Raw genomic sequence first — 15,536 nt, 5'->3', positions numbered from 1 at the left:
CACACACACACGATGGCAACTTTGTTATTTAAAATCGTTTGTAGGAGAAAGGAAAGATGACAATCCCATGCAAAACAAGAACTCATCAGTTTCAAATTGCAATGGTGTCTGCTTGTTTTGCAGAGTAGAGCCCAAATCTATTTTTCACCTTGGGTCCCTTGATGCAACATACTCTCAAAATAGAATCAGAATTGCAGGCCTCTCAAAGTATATACTTGACTGTTTTTTTTTTTTTTTTTCTTTTCTCTTCTAATGAGAAGAAGTGATCCACAGAAATACTAATGATTTGTTTTCCTTAAAGATTTCAGTTGCCCAGTTAGAAAATCACTAACGTGTCATTTTGATTTCTCCAAAATCCTTAATAAGCTCCTCATCCTTCCCTTTATTCCACCACTCTTTGCTGGTTGTCTGAGGACTAAAATAACTTGAGTATTTCAGAAACATTTCTGTGCAGCTGGGAATGTAGGAGAGTACAATAAGAGGTTAAAAAAAGAGCAAAGAAACAAACCAACCCTTCCTTTAGCAACAGAGATGTATTTTCAGCTTATTAGAGAGCTGACTATTGTTCAAAGAACTCCATGTTTAAGTGATGGCTTTGGATGATTTTTTTTTTAAAGAAAAAAATATTGAGGGTCTTTTATCACTATCTGTTTTAATGCAGTTATTCATGAGTGCTCTTGCCAAGAGCCATACAAAAATTCTCCACATTTTTACATTTTTTTCCAATCCTGCCTAAGAAGAAAAAAAAAAAAAAAAGGACATCAAAGTGTGAGGTTCAGAACTTGAAGAACTGAGTCAACCAGAACTCCACATTCTTTGAAGTCTCCAAGCCTCTTGCCTACTTATTAGAAAAGACAGGCTGAGGAAAAAAATGCTAAACAGTATGAGAAACAGATTAAAATAAACTGAAGTCTTTTCAGCCTTGTGATTCTATGACAAATACGGATTTGAAAACCGGGATAGGTCGTTCGAAACATCAGCGTCAATTAGCCAAAAAGCAGAGGCCGCCATCTCCTTGATTTTCCAAAACTGGTCTTGTTAATCCAAAAAGTGCATTTAGATGTGAGGAAAATTAGAGAGGAAGGCCAAGAGCCAACCGCCCGGCAGTGCGCTTATAACTCAGGTCCTCCAAGGTGACTTGCTGTTACTGAATGAGGACAAGCTTTCACCACACCAGTCTGCGACAGAACTGTTACATCTGGTGCAGGGCGCAGCTATGTGGAATCAGCTCTTGACGGAAAAGTCTGTGGACCTCTGAGACAAAAACTGTGTGTCCCCTTCGTGAAAGGCAAGATGAGGATTGGAAGGCAGAGTGTTTCTCCCCACAGCCTACCTGTGCCACTTCTCTGGATGGACTGCAGTATGCTTCACCTCCGGCCCCTCCCTATGTCAGCAGAAAGAGGGGGAATAAGGAAATTCCCTGTTATGCCCTACAGAGCTTCCCAGAGAAGAGGCCCTATCCATGCACATGGGATGAGACAGCATAGAGCCATATAGCACAGCATTCACGATCCAACACCAGCAAGTACAAAGGCTAAAACCAGTATGAGAGTGAGGATGAATGAAGGGACCAGTTCATGCAAGAGTGTCCCGTGTCTACTTATGTTTCCAGGTAGGTCGCTTCCCCTGCAAAATCCATCAGGCCACAGGGAACTATAGGCCTGAAAAGCCTCAAGGGAGAAGGGGGATTCCAGGAGGGGTTAGGACCTGGGTCTCAGCACTGATACTAACTCAGCACTGGGAAACCCATGTGGACATACGACATGAAGGACATTTATCAAACTGTGAAGAAAGAGAGATGGGCTGAACAATGTCAACCAGGTTAAACAGAAAAGGGAAAGAGACAGATCGGCCTTATCTTTTGATTTTGTAGCCACATACAGATTCCTATGAAATGGGAATGACTCGCTTCAAAGATGGAACTGAGCTATTAATAGAATTGGGAGGCAAGATGCAATGTTGAGGCATCATTAGATAGAGCCTACCTGCATTCAGGTGTGACCACACAGAAATTATCCCAGGGAAGTTAATGAGGCTAGTCCTACTAACACCTGACCATAGCTTTTCAAAGTAGTGTGAAACTTACCTTTTCGACAGCGAATGTTCTTATCACATATTCTGCCAGTAGTTCTGTTTCTATTAGGGTGACCTTAATGTCTTTATATATCTCTGTGTCATCTGGCCAGTACTTGCAGCATTTGACCTGTAGAAAACACAAAGGGCATGAAGGATTTAGGGTGTTTTTCAGTTTTGTTTTGTTTTCTCTTTTGGAGCTCCCCAAATGATGGGTCACAGTGTGATTTATAGGATAAAAATTGCACATAAAAACAGAAGTTAAGCTGCACACTTAAGAACGAGGTTAATTTTTAGATCAGTTGTGTTTCTTTTCTCACCCCAGAAGAAAACAAAATTTGAGTTCTAAGAGTAGTAGAGCCTAGGAAAATCGTCTGAAGTTAACAAGTTGTCTTTCTACTGCAAATATCCCAGTTAACTGTGACCATTCATTTCCTGTTCATCTCTATTCAGGGAAGAGCCTGGAAAAATAAATGATAAAAGGTAGTTTACAACATTTAGCTCCTCTGAATTTAAAATTCCTTCAGGTCAGAAGTTGCCTAAACATTTTGAGGAGGCGTGAGCAAGAAATCCAAGACGACAGTCAAGATTAGAGATTCTTTTCTGAAGAAGGAAGTCACTATTTGGTTTTCCCAAGTGAAAATTACACATTCATTTTAATCTAAGTAAATTCTATATACAAAACTTGGTAAAATATGAGCAGTCTTTCCATATTACCAGAAGCCTCTAATCTAAAGATTTTTGAGGTGGAAGAAATTTGTTAGACTTAGCCCCTTCTGGCAAATTGCTTTTTTTGTCCTGTAGCTCTTCCAGACTTCAGTGAAAGCCTGGAAAGAGGGAAGAACAGGAGGAGGCCTGGCCGGGCCAACGTGGCCGTCCCCAGGGCTCTCTCCTTAGTCTCTTTTCTTCTGTGCTGAATTTCTGACAGCTCTATCCACTCCCGTTGCCACTCCTCTGTGGATGACTTCTGTACCTCTGGCCCCGTTTCTCCAAGTACTGAATTCAATTTCTGCCTCGTTCTGTGGGCATTTCCTGTGGAGATCCTTCCAGCACCACAAAGACAATACCTCTAAAAGAGAATCCTTGGTCCCCCATCAACTGCCCTTGTCTGACTCCCTATGTCAATGACACCATGATTTCTGCAGCTATCCAGGCACATAGTCTGCCGATTCCTTCTCTCCGAAACCAATTGCCAAGTCTAAGATTATTTTTGAATGATATCTCAAATATGTTTTCCAACTTTTTATTCCCTTTGTCACAATCTTAGTTCAGGCTCTGGTACTTCCTGGGTGGGCACTGTCCCCATACCAATCCAGAAGAACCCTTCCAAAGTGTAATCCCAGTAGCATTCACTTGCCCTGCTTTAAGAAGCTTCTATTTCCAACTATTATCTGTGAAAATTAAATAGAAATTAAATTTGGCTCAGCATGTATTTATTTGGCCACAACGAACATTTTTTGCTCTTTTACTACTGTCCTTCTTATCCACATACATTTTATATTCAAAGACAAGTAGTTCGCCCAGATCCAAACTCCTACTCATGCCATTCCTTCTGCTTGGACTGTTCTCCTTCCACTTGTACCTTCCCAGCTGAAGATTTTTTTTTTTTAAAGATTTTATTTATTTATTTGAGACAGAGAGAATGAGATAGAGAGAGCATGAGAGGGAGGAGGGTCAGAGGGAGAAGCAGACTCCCTGCCAAGCAGGGAGCCCGAAGCGGGACTCGATCCCGGGACTCCAGGATCATGACCTGAGCCGAAGGCAGTCGCTTAACCGACTGAGCCACCCAGGCGCCCCCCAGCTGAAGATTTTATCCATTCTTCAAAGTACATCTCAAATAACACGCCCCTTCAAAGTCTTTGCTCCATAAACGAGAGCACTCTCTCTCTCTTCTTGATCCTCTGATAACACATGCCTGTTCTGTGAGTAGGACCCCTTCTTACACTGCCTGATCCTGTCTGTCCGCACACGAAGGGTGCTGTATTACTTATTTCTGCAAATCTTATAACATCCGCCAGTGTGTCCTGTACACACTAAACATGCAATAGATTCATATAGGATTGATCTCATGGAGAAAATCATAGGAGCGGCGTAGGAAGGACAATCTCAGATTGCGAGCATTTGCAAAAAGAAGTATAGGCTGAGATGACCCTTTCCAGAATGCCAAACACCTTGGTACACTAATGTTTCCAGTGTGGTACATGGCTGATCATTATCTTAGCTGCTTTCTCAAGAAACTTTTTGGCAGCCGATTCAGTGCAGTTCTATGTAAGCCTTACTAGCTTTACTTGGCAAGATGTAAGCCAGACATGTTAGGGGCTGGGGATACAGTGGAGCATAAGACAAAGATAGTCCCTGTCCTCATTAAATTTTTAGTTTTCTTTGGGAGTCTTTTTTTTTTTTCCTCATGGGAACATTATCTGTGACTTTAGAAAGTATAAATATTTATAAGTATTATGGCTTATATATAATATTTCAAAGATTTACATTATGGATGCCTTTGCTGCATTTAAAATACTCCATAATATGAAGGATAATTTCTCCTGTTCCTTTCCTAGACGTAATGTGAATCTAAGCAGATCATGCATATTTGTGATGATGTCTAACTTGATAGCAACCCTAATTTCACTTATAGAATGCCTAATTACTTTCACAATGCTAATTAACAAAGATGCTTACATGGTACATACAGGAGTCCCTTCTATATTGGGAACTTGCCTTTTTACCTTATAGCGATTCCAGTTATGCAAGCAGAAGCTGGTGGATAGGTACAAAGGGAGTATGTATGTGCATTTCTAAAATTAAACAGTTTTCAATGGAAAGAATATACAATTCAAAAACCTATGTATTTCTCGGAAAATTACAAGAGAACAAAACACACACCCGTACCTGCATCCTGTTCAATACTGGGTGCATCATATCTAATAAAGATACCTTATTAGAATGCAATCAATGTAGGACGTATCCCACGGTCACTTTCCATTTTAGACTCCTTACCCTCCCCATCCCAGATTTTCAACAAATATAGGTGTGAGGGGCTTCAGTGCCTTGGAGTCAGGGACACCAGAAGTCCCTGCAATGTACTGAAGGGTTAGCGTTTCTCTCTTGGATCGTTCTTCCAATTCCCTTGGGAGAGCTAGGGTTCCATAGGCTACTGTGACCCTGATGGGCCCTCCACGGCTGGCTCTGCTGGTCCCCCCAGGTCCCCTGTGCGCCCCGCGCCCCTGCCGCCAGATGCAGCTGGGGGCCCCCAGGCGTTGGCGGCAGGAAACGGTGGTGGGGTCCTGGGGGCCACCGAGGGCCTCTAACTACAGCCGAGCCCCTGCAGGACAAGTGCCACTGCCCTCCAAGAGAAGCACGAGAACGAGGGGCGCTGGCTGCTCGGAGTGCTCCACGTGGGGCTAACTCCGCACCGGACCAGAGCATCACAGGAGCAGAGCAGTGATTAGCAGAAAGGAAGTCTTGGGGCTGCTTCCTTCCAGAACCTGTTTATGGGTAGAGCCTTCTCCCATGCAGGAGCACCTGCCTGGGCGGGACCAGAAGGGGCAGATGAGCCATTTCGAAGCCCGCCCTCTCCATCTCATCTCCTGGAATATCCTGAAATGGCTTGCCACATCTGTTTTTAGCCTACTAAAAACCTTTCTAAATTGGGTTCCTTTTACTGTTTTTTTTTAACTGCTTGGGCTGGTGTCAAGTTGTTATTTTGCTAAAAAAAAAAAAAAAGTAAGACGAGCATATGCTTTTCTAGAGGCAGACTTTCCGTGCCTGGGGAATCTGGGGCCTGAATCACCTCCCGGCCTCTAGGGTCTGCATACAGAGATGTTAAGACCAGTGGTTTGGGGGCACCTGTTGGAGCCTGGGAACTGCAGAACCAGATGCTTCTTTCCTCTGATCGTCGGCCAGGCTTGGCTGCCTTTTGCAGCCTGGCACTACCCGCACAGCTTTAGAACAGGCTGTGCCTCCCATGCATCCCAATTACCTAAGGCAACAGTTTCCATCCCAGAAAGCGAGGCTCTGATCAGGCCCGTCTAATTACCTGGGTGCCCTGGCGGCGGCGGCACTGGGCTATGGATCAGGCTGCAGCCCCTGGGTGCCTCTGCCAGAGCATCACCGGGGAGAGCTGCGGGGGTGCATGAGGAAACCCCTGCCTCCAAGTGGGTATGTGGGGGTGTCTTTGTTGGCTTTAAAATTCACAAACACGAAACAGTACAGAAAACAGTAATTCCAGGATTTATGGCTGCCTAAAAAAAAAAAAAAAATTATTCGAGGTTGGTCATTTTTAACCAGCCAGCTGATCCCAAGTACAACGAAGGCAGAAGACCCCTGGGGCTTTATGCACCTGAGTCTGGCAGCACATTACCATTACCATCAGGGCATCATGACATCTCTTGAGCAGGTTCTCAAACTTCAGCAGGCATTCGAATCCCCTGGAGGGCTTGTTAAAACAAGCAGGGCTGCACCCCAGTTTCTGATTCACTGTGGGGTCCCGGAATTTGCATTTCAGACAGGCTCCCAGGTGATGCTGCTGGCCTGTGTGCGGACCACACACTGAGTTGCAAGGATTCAGACAACAAAAGCTGACTGCAGAGTCCAGCCCTCTCCTGAAGGTGGACTGAGCCTGGGGAAGGCTCTCAAGTTTGCTCAACCTCTGGCTCTTCGTCTGGAGGGAGGGGCTGATTTTAGTCCCTATGTCAGAGGTTCTAAGGTGAGGTGAGGGACTGCCAAATTTGTCTGCACATTGGAGTCCCTCAAGAGGGTGGTTATTAAATTCCAAAGCCCAGGCCAAGCTCTGTGCCCATCAGATCATGACTTCTGGGGCAAGTAGCTCTTTGTGGCTCCCCTGTGACTCCGGAAGTGCAGAGAAGTTTGGGAACCACCGCAGTTAAGTGGTATCACGCAACGAAAACATCTGCTCCAGTGACGTTTCATTCAAAAAAATATGGACATTCCTCTTTTCTTCTTCTTACTATATTTTGTGATCTGGACTACAGGTGACCACAGGAGTTCCAGGGCAAGAAGTCCACGAAGGGCCTGGAGAGGTGAAGCGGGGGTTCTCCGGAGAAGGAAGAAGGAAAAGCTTTGACATGCGTGTATGGTTTCTGAAGGGAAAAGCAAATAGAAACTCCAGTGCCCCCTTTACTCTTCTTTCCTGCAAACCATCTTCTGGGGACCGGGAGGACTTGGGAGCAGTCCATTCTTCCACTAGGGGGGTCTGATGAACTCTCAACAGAATTTAGGAAATGGTGTCTATGATTTGCAGGGAGGAGATTCCTCTCTAATAGAGCTGGGAGGAATCCCAGAGACAGCCAGTTTCCAAACACTCATTTTCAAGGGGGCAAGGGAGAGGCTGCAGACCCAAGCGCTGATCCCCAGTCCAAGGTTCTCTGCGGGAAGGGAACTCAAGGCAGATTATACTTTCTTCAGTCTTGCTGGGTCTGGCTTCGAGAACCGATACCAGGTGGGAAGCTTTGCAATGATTTTAGCTACCTTGCCTTTTTAGGAGCGAGAGAGGGTGTAACGGGTGCTGAGGGCGAGCGGGAAGAACAGAAGCACACTCTGAAACCATTGCTCATTTTTATCCAGGATCACATATTGCTGCGTTTCTCCTGGTGTCTTCTGTTATTACCAACTTTAGCAGCTAGCAGGAAGGAGCCTGGGGCAGACCGTGAAGGTCTATTTATGTGTACTGTGCATGGGTCCTAGGACTCATTTTGCTAAGAAACTCATAATTAAGAAGGCTTAAGGAATTGAATGTTAGCTCTTAAACTGGGGGCACCATAGTGTGATCTAATAAACACAACTGTAAAGAGGTAGAAAGGAGGAAAAAGAAAAAGTCACTGTTAAGAGTTTTGATTTGTCAAGAAGTTTTCAACAGACTTCCTTTTTTTTTTTTTAAACAAGAGCCATCCAAAGAAAGAGTGACCACAGTTCTATTAATAGCTATGTGCGGGGCCAACTGAGTACAGCTTTGATAGAGATCTGGGATAGCAAGAGCTAGAACACTGCTAGAAGCACAGTTACCAAAAAGATCCCCCAGCCAAGAGAAGTTGCCGGCCAAGTTTCCAAGGGAACAGATTTATTATAACCAAAAAAAAATTTTTTTTACAGTGCTCTCACAGCAATAAAAACATTCATTCATTTAAGTATCCTGAAAATACAGATTACTTAGGTCTCAGTGTGATAAAGTCATATGGACAAGCATCTGCTTTTTTTCTTGCTAGCTTGTGGTGTTGCAGCCAGCGACTTACACTCCCTGAGCCTCAGTTTACTCCTAAATAATATGGGATGATAGCACTGATTTCATAGGGAGGTTGGGAAGATTAGCTGACATAAAGTACCTGGCTTATAAGAGGTTTCCTAGTTCTTAGTTCCAGACCTGCTTCCTTTGGCCCTAGGGCCTCCCTTGCACAACATCCTTGAAGACCATTTTGAAACTGGCACTATATCCCGAACTTCTTGAGGTCTGGATAGTCTGAATTTGCGAAAAGCATTTCATAGCCGGAGTAAATCCCCCTTTCACATCTTCAAGCTTCTGTTGAACACCCACCCCCCTTCCCCCCCAAAGCTCCTGGGTTTCTAGCTGGTTTTCCAACTGCACCCATTAATTAATATTACATACAATACTTGTAATAATGCACAAGTGTGACACCCATATCCATAACATTTTTTTTCATCAACCGCAAAGAAATGGATGGACTAATATGGCCCTTGTGCAATTATAAGGGTCATCTTACAGACCATCTGGGGAAATCTGTCCTGTTACTTTTCTCTCTAGTTCATGGGGATGGAAAGAGTCCTACCCAACTAGATCAGAAAGCATCAGCTCTTCCAAGGAACACATCTATCCAGATGGCTTGTTCCCACCTTATTCAGTAGATTTGGCTTTGACTTTTAGCCATTCCCCAAAGGTAAGTCCTCCTTCCACAGGAGGGAGATTCTCCATCACTGAGAACAATAGGAAGTGTGTGTCACGTACTCTAAAGATCATTCTGAAAGATGAGTTTCAGAAATCTTTTAAGCAATGATAACATTATATATGTATCTATATCTATGTCTACATCTATATTTATATTTATATATCTCCTGAGGGGACATTTCTTAGAGTGAAATCTGATAGCTCTCCGAGAAAAAGGATCCATATTTTCTCTCACTGGGGTAACAATTTAGATTTACACAGGAGTTTTCAGGTTTATAGTTTTAAATCTGTTGACTTTGTGCAAGTCATGAGACTGTTCTGACTAGACCATACGGAGGTTACAATCGTTCTAAGTTCTAGAATGATCTGGGATTGCATGCCACCTCACACTAATTTTGTGGGGTCACAGTATTATCTCTATTTTATAAACACATAATCCAAAGCTGGGAGACTCTAAGAGGCAGACTAGGAAACTGAAGGGGTCCACATTGTGCCTTCAGTGTGGCCAAGCCTGTGTCTGGGTCAGGGCAGTGGTATCGAGGCCACCTGCCAGTTATGCAGACAGCCCTGGAAGCCCATCATGAGCACAACCCAGTCAGCCATTGCTGGAGTACAGAGAGGGATGAGCTATGGTCCTAATGCTTGTGAAGAAACAGGCATGTAAATAACAAATCTAACTGAGAGCAGAATGAGAGGCAAGGTTCGTAGTCATGAGCACATTACCCAGAGCCACACTGTTTGGGTTCAAAGCTTGGACTCATTTCTCAGCTGTGTGACCTTGGGCGTGTTACCTATGCTCTCTGTGGTTCCATTTGCCCATCTGCACAATGAGGATAATAATAACGTTTTGTGAAGATTAACTAGATTCTTGTTCCTAAAGCTCTTAGATAGAACATGCTTGGCACAAGTAAATGTTTGCTAAAATTAACAAAATGAAAACGGCTATTGGAAATCATAGGAAGGAATATTACTTCTAAAGGAAGAGATTCAAAGCTGCACAAGGAAGCCCACGTTACAGATGAGATCAGAAAGATGAAGTGCAGTTTCCATGGATGGCTGGGGCAGGGAAGGCATTCTAAATGGAGAAAGTTGGCAGGGTCATCTCTAGAAAGCCTGCATGGTCCTGAGTCCCTGTCGGGGTGGCGGGGGAGGGAGAACAGCAGTAGGAACAGTCCCTATTTCATGATCTCTAGCTGCTTCTGACAGGGTCCTGGTTGAATTTTGGTGCTAGGTTTTAAAACAGTAGAAATGGTGTTGAAGAGGCAGAGGATGCAGGAAATGGATTTCTGCAGGACTAACATTTTGAAAGGGTACTAGTTCCTTTGAGAGAGCACATGCGATCCCTGGAACCACCTCAGGACTCTCTGCAGCCCAGCCAGCTGCTCTGCTGGGATGGGCTACTAAAGGCAGAGAGCAAGCTGGATGTGGGGATGCATACATGAGCCGGCTGGGCTTGGGGGATCTAGGGGCAGGTGACTGCCCAGGTTCACGTGTCAGGCATCTCTGTTACCAGCTGCGGAGTAGACAATGGCCTGTTGCCTGCAGAAGCCAGATGGGGTGATTACCATAATGGATATACCTCAGGGTTCCTAGAGGTGAGCTCAGGGACTTGGCCTCCTGCCTCTCCTAGGCTGCCAGGATACGACCTCTCTGGCTTATTTACAGACCAGAAATGTTCTTGAAAACATGACTCCCAACACACACACACACACACACACACACACACACACTTTTCTAGGCAGAGGCATAAAATTTATTTTTAAGGACCACTGATAAAAAAGGTAACTTCTCTAGAAAATCACATTTAGTGATAATACAGCATGGTGTAATGGAAAGAGGCCTGGTTGACATGCAGGAGAGCATGGGGCTAATTCTAGCTGTATTGTGAGCTAGCCATGTGACCTTGTGAAAGTCACAGAAACATTCTGGTTCTCAGTTTCCTTATTTGAAGATGAGGAGAGTAGGTCATATGACTGTTCAAATTATCTCAAGTTTGAGAATTATCCTGATTACAAGACTCTAGAATGAGGTTTTTGGGAAGCCATATAGCATAGTGGTCAAGAGTGTGGTTCTGGAATTCTCATTGTGAGCTGACAGTTGCTAGCTGCATAACCTTGGGCCAGTTTCTTAATGTTTAAAATCTTCAGTTTATTATCTGAGAGGTGTGGATAGCATAATGCTTACACCACAGAGACATGGTGAGGGCCTAAAGACCCACCACATTGGCTGGCGTAAGAGAAAGCTCTTATCGGTAGTTGTCATTGTGCCCCTTACCTCTGTGCCAGCACCTCTGTGGTTCAGAAGTGTGGTACGCCACGTGCTCTATTGATCACAGCAGCTCACACTCTATGGTCGATGCCAGGATTGGGATGAAATCAACTTTAATTTCAGAAACACAGATCTGGGCTAAATTCCTGAGATAGTGTGAGAATATGCACCTGTTCCAGCGAATCTCTTTGGGAAGGTCAATGGCTCTAGGGGTTAAGGAAGCACCAAAGAGGAATGACCACAAGTCACTGCCTTCCCTGGCCTGTTCTCTGTCCTCTTCCTTAGGTTATCACAGGAATCGCAAAACAGAGCAAGAGACTTTGAAGAATTTAGGGAATGGATAGATGACCCACCTAATACCTGACTGAGCATCATATAAGTTATCCTGAGTATGGGCAATATGTGATTCAACCAGTTGAATGGATTGAAACTCCCACAAACTCACTCCTGATTTGGCTTCTCTACCCTATACCATCAGAAAAGACTCTATCTTCGGTGAGATGATGAATATATCATGCTTTTCTAGAATACAAATTCTCTGTCCATCAAGAATTGTAAGGGATCCGGGTTCTGTTTCTATCTCAAAGGAGACAGTCTGGAGTGAAGAGAGGTAAACTGAAAAAGACAGAACTGTTTACAGTCATAAAACCGCTCACTGCACTATTTGGCCCTCTTCTCTGGAAGGCACCCAGCATTTACTCACTCATATTTACTCAGCCAGATAACCCCAAGCCTTTAGGGCAAGGCAGAACAAGGCCTCAGAAGATGAAGTTAGCAGATCTAAAAAGTAGAGGAGGGAAAAAAAATTTGCATTCAAGATAGGACATCACTTACTGTGGGTTTCAAAAAAATTATTGAAGAATAGGATGTAACAGTAGTGTGCAAAGTAGGGGGAAAAGCAATTTTCAAGTGCTCATGTGAGCAGAACAAAGGTGGAGGGCTACTGCAGCCTTGAGATGGCTAGGATGCCCTGTCTCAGGTGCCTTGTCCATCTGCTGCCCACGCAGCCCCGCCCCCCAAAGTGCTCTCAGGACACTTGCCTGAGAGTTTTATAGCACAGCCCTGGTCACATGTATACCTGCGAGGGCAGCATACAGCTGTAGTTTCTTGGCAGTGTAATTGGATGCAATATGGGATGATCTCAAGGCTGCAGAGATTTCCCTTGTAGCAAATAAGTTATTTTGCACTAGCTTATATATACCCTCTTCCACTTCTTCAAAAAACACTTATTGACTAATTTCTAATACTTTCTATGTGTCCAGACTTTTGGGATTCACAGAGGACATAAGCTACTCTTTGCTCACAGGGGCCTGTTGTCTGGCAGGGAAGGGCAAAATGGTACCCAAGGGTGTTTTGTTCCTTCTGGTATACAATTGTGTGTCATGCCTCTAATATTGGATTGTAAATGTCTTAAAGGCAGGGATCCTCCCTTCTGTCTTTCTGGCCCTCCCCTATAACAGGTGGAGAGGTCACCTGATACCCGCACATTAAGGAGTTCCACCAGAAGAGCCACAGGAGAGACGAACAAAGACTCCAAGGGGTTAAGGTTTCTGACACGGACAACAGCAGGGAAACAGGAGGTGTGTGAGGCAGATAGGAGACTGATTCTGTCTTCCCCACGGGAAATTCATTAATTCACGGTGAAAATTCACACAGAATCCAGAAGAAAGACACAACAGTCTGCACTTAGAACGAATAGCAGTTGGCTGTTCCCAAGGCAGAGCGCATTTCTGAAACTGAGGGAAGGATGTGTGAGCAAGGGAGTGTGTGTGTGTGTGTGTGTGTGTGTGTGATGAATATATCTGGGAAGAACCTTTTATCAGGTTCAGGGACTGTGAAAGTTGCAAAAGAGTAGTCTAGTCTAGTTACCCATGTGAGCAAATGTGAGGGAGGGGAATAGCTCGCCTTTTAAAAAGTGCAGGTACGTGTACACACACACACACACGCACACACTCTCTCTCACAAACACAAATATTTATTTACAGGAACACTACCAGAATAAATTTTCCAGAAATCAGGGGGAGCATTATAGGTATCAAATTTTATATAAGAAACCTCATTACTTTAAGCCTTAAAATGCAGTACTTTGTAATTTAAAGTACATAATAATAAGCCTTCAGTAAGATTGGAGAATAAAGTTATGTGGTTTTCTCCTAGCTTCATTCTGAGAGTATTTGTTTTCCTTTAGACTCATGTTCTTCAAAATCACTGATTTTGCTGATTCTCTAATGGACTTGGGGGGAGTTAGATAACTATTTCTATGCACCAGGAGATAGTCTTCCAGATGCAAAAGTCACACTTGCAGCTACACAGAACACGATGGGGTGTGCATAGATTATCTTTATTAAATGCTTGCAAGAGTTCTCTAAAGCAGTCACATTCTCCCCCAAACCCTTTTCCTGCTGCACGCAAGGGACAGAAGTGGTACCACTGATCAGAAATGTAAAATTGCTTGATTGTGTCCCTTGATAAACCAGTGGATTGTGATAGGCAATTTTGAGAACTTTTAAAAAGAATACCTTCTCTCAAAATAATAATTTACTGTAGTCCGATTATATCATCTTGAAAAGAAAGTTTATAAATTATAGACTGAGCATCTTTTACAGCCTGCATAAATTAAATATAGATAGAACACCAACAGAATTGGTCCCATTGGTAGCTAATCACACACTGTAATATTCCGCTCTAGATCTACAAAATTCATGTGTAACAGTGCAGAAGAAATAGGAGTGGACAGCTCTCTCTTGAGGAAGCGACACTCATGTCTTTTCCCTGAACCATTCCCTTTTGAAAATCCAGACTCCATACTTTCCTTCTGCTGCTGGTGTTCAGAGCAGACACAGTGAACGCCAGGGAGGTCCTAAGGCCCATGGGCATTAAAACAGAGCTCAGCTGCAGATGCATCTGTTATTCAAACAGATCTCGAAGCCAGAACGTAAGCAATAAACACACAAATATTCTTCATATAAACATGAAATTTTAGAGCTGATTGGGCACCCATGTCCCTTCATTTCCAGGATGCATAAACTAAGGCTGGGCGGTGAGAACCGGTTAGTTTAGTCCCTGAGAAATGCCCACAATGCCCTCGTGTTCACCTCTGTCAGTTCTGTGATGACTCTGGCTACTGGCTGTCCCAGGATTCCCATGCAGCCTGGCCCTTCTTGCCGCCAACCGCGTCTTGCTTATTCCCTTCCCTATTCTTACCTCTTCCTAAGACAGGAGCATGCCACCTCCTAGCCCAGGCCAACCTCCTTCCCCTGTGTTCTTGGGCCTCCCTCAAATAGCTATTTCCCCAGTCTCCTCAAGTCTTTCAGCCCATGGCCTTGCTTGGATCATCACCAGGAAAACGAATGTTATCAGGAGAGGGTGCAATTCCAAGATTGTTGTGTATATTTTGGATCCATTTATTTAAATGCATCCTTATCTGTCTCTGTTTTCCTGGCTCAGAGAACAAGATGTCATCCCTCATAAGGCTGAACTGAAGACCAGCACTCTGCATCCTGTCCCTCCTGCCCCCTTGGGGAGAAAACTCCCTCAGCTGTCTACTCGTTAATGTTCAATTTCTCTTTCTCCTGATTCTTTCCTCGACACATAAAATTTTCAAAGGTCTTCCACCTTTAAAATATCCTTTAATTGTTAATGCCCCTCTGTCGGCTGCCATGTTTCTCTCTCTTCCCTCCTCAGCTAAGCTTCTGATAAGTAAACTCAGTCTGTATGTCCTCATTTTCTACTCTGGCCTTGACCCTGCAGACTGCCTCCAGTCCTCCCTGTCTATGGTGAGTACGTGTTATTTGGTCACTCAACCTCGCTAATGTATTCTTGACTTCCTTTTGGGGAACTCCTTCTTCCTTGTGGGGTGGCTTGTCATTTCGGGGCCCTGGACAGCAAGGGATGAGCATATGAACCAACTTGGAGGAGTCAGATGCTCTGTCCCCATTATGGGAACCCCAAGCACAGTGAAAATGGCCCGAAAGTTGTCGGCATGTGTCCTCTCCGCACCAGCACCTTGACCAGCCTGGCTGTGACGTCCCTCTGCTCACTGGCCCTCTGGACTTGGTGCCTTCTTTCCTGTCTGTTTGCAGGCCTTCTTCTTCTCACCAACATGCTGAGCTCCTAACATTCTTCCAGTAGATTTCCCTTTGGTTTAAATTAGCCTGAGTTGATTTCTGTTGCATATAATCAAAGGACCCTGATGGGTCATCCCTCTGAAACTACTCAGGCAGAAGGTCACCAAAGACCTTTTCCTTGTTACATCCAGTGGCTAGTTTTCTGCCTTTAG

General features: G+C 44.3%; 1 protein-coding gene across 1 annotated transcript in view; it reads right to left on the bottom strand.

Moving 5' to 3' along the window:
* The window catches only part of PTPRM (protein tyrosine phosphatase receptor type M), a 712,816-nt gene that overhangs the window by 12,727 nt on the left and 684,553 nt on the right, over positions 1-15,536 (bottom strand). Inside the window, exon 24 of the mRNA XM_081802550.1 lies at positions 2,087-2,203. Coding sequence (XP_081658676.1) covers positions 2,087-2,203 — 117 coding nt within the window. The remainder of the gene's footprint in view (positions 1-2,086; positions 2,204-15,536) is intronic.

This window comes from Leptonychotes weddellii, chromosome 13 (assembly GCF_054177405.1).
Source record: "Leptonychotes weddellii isolate Sample4059 chromosome 13, ASM5417740v2, whole genome shotgun sequence".
Lineage (NCBI taxonomy): Eukaryota > Metazoa > Chordata > Mammalia > Carnivora > Phocidae > Leptonychotes > Leptonychotes weddellii.
This window is presented reverse-complemented; position numbering and strand designations above follow the sequence as displayed.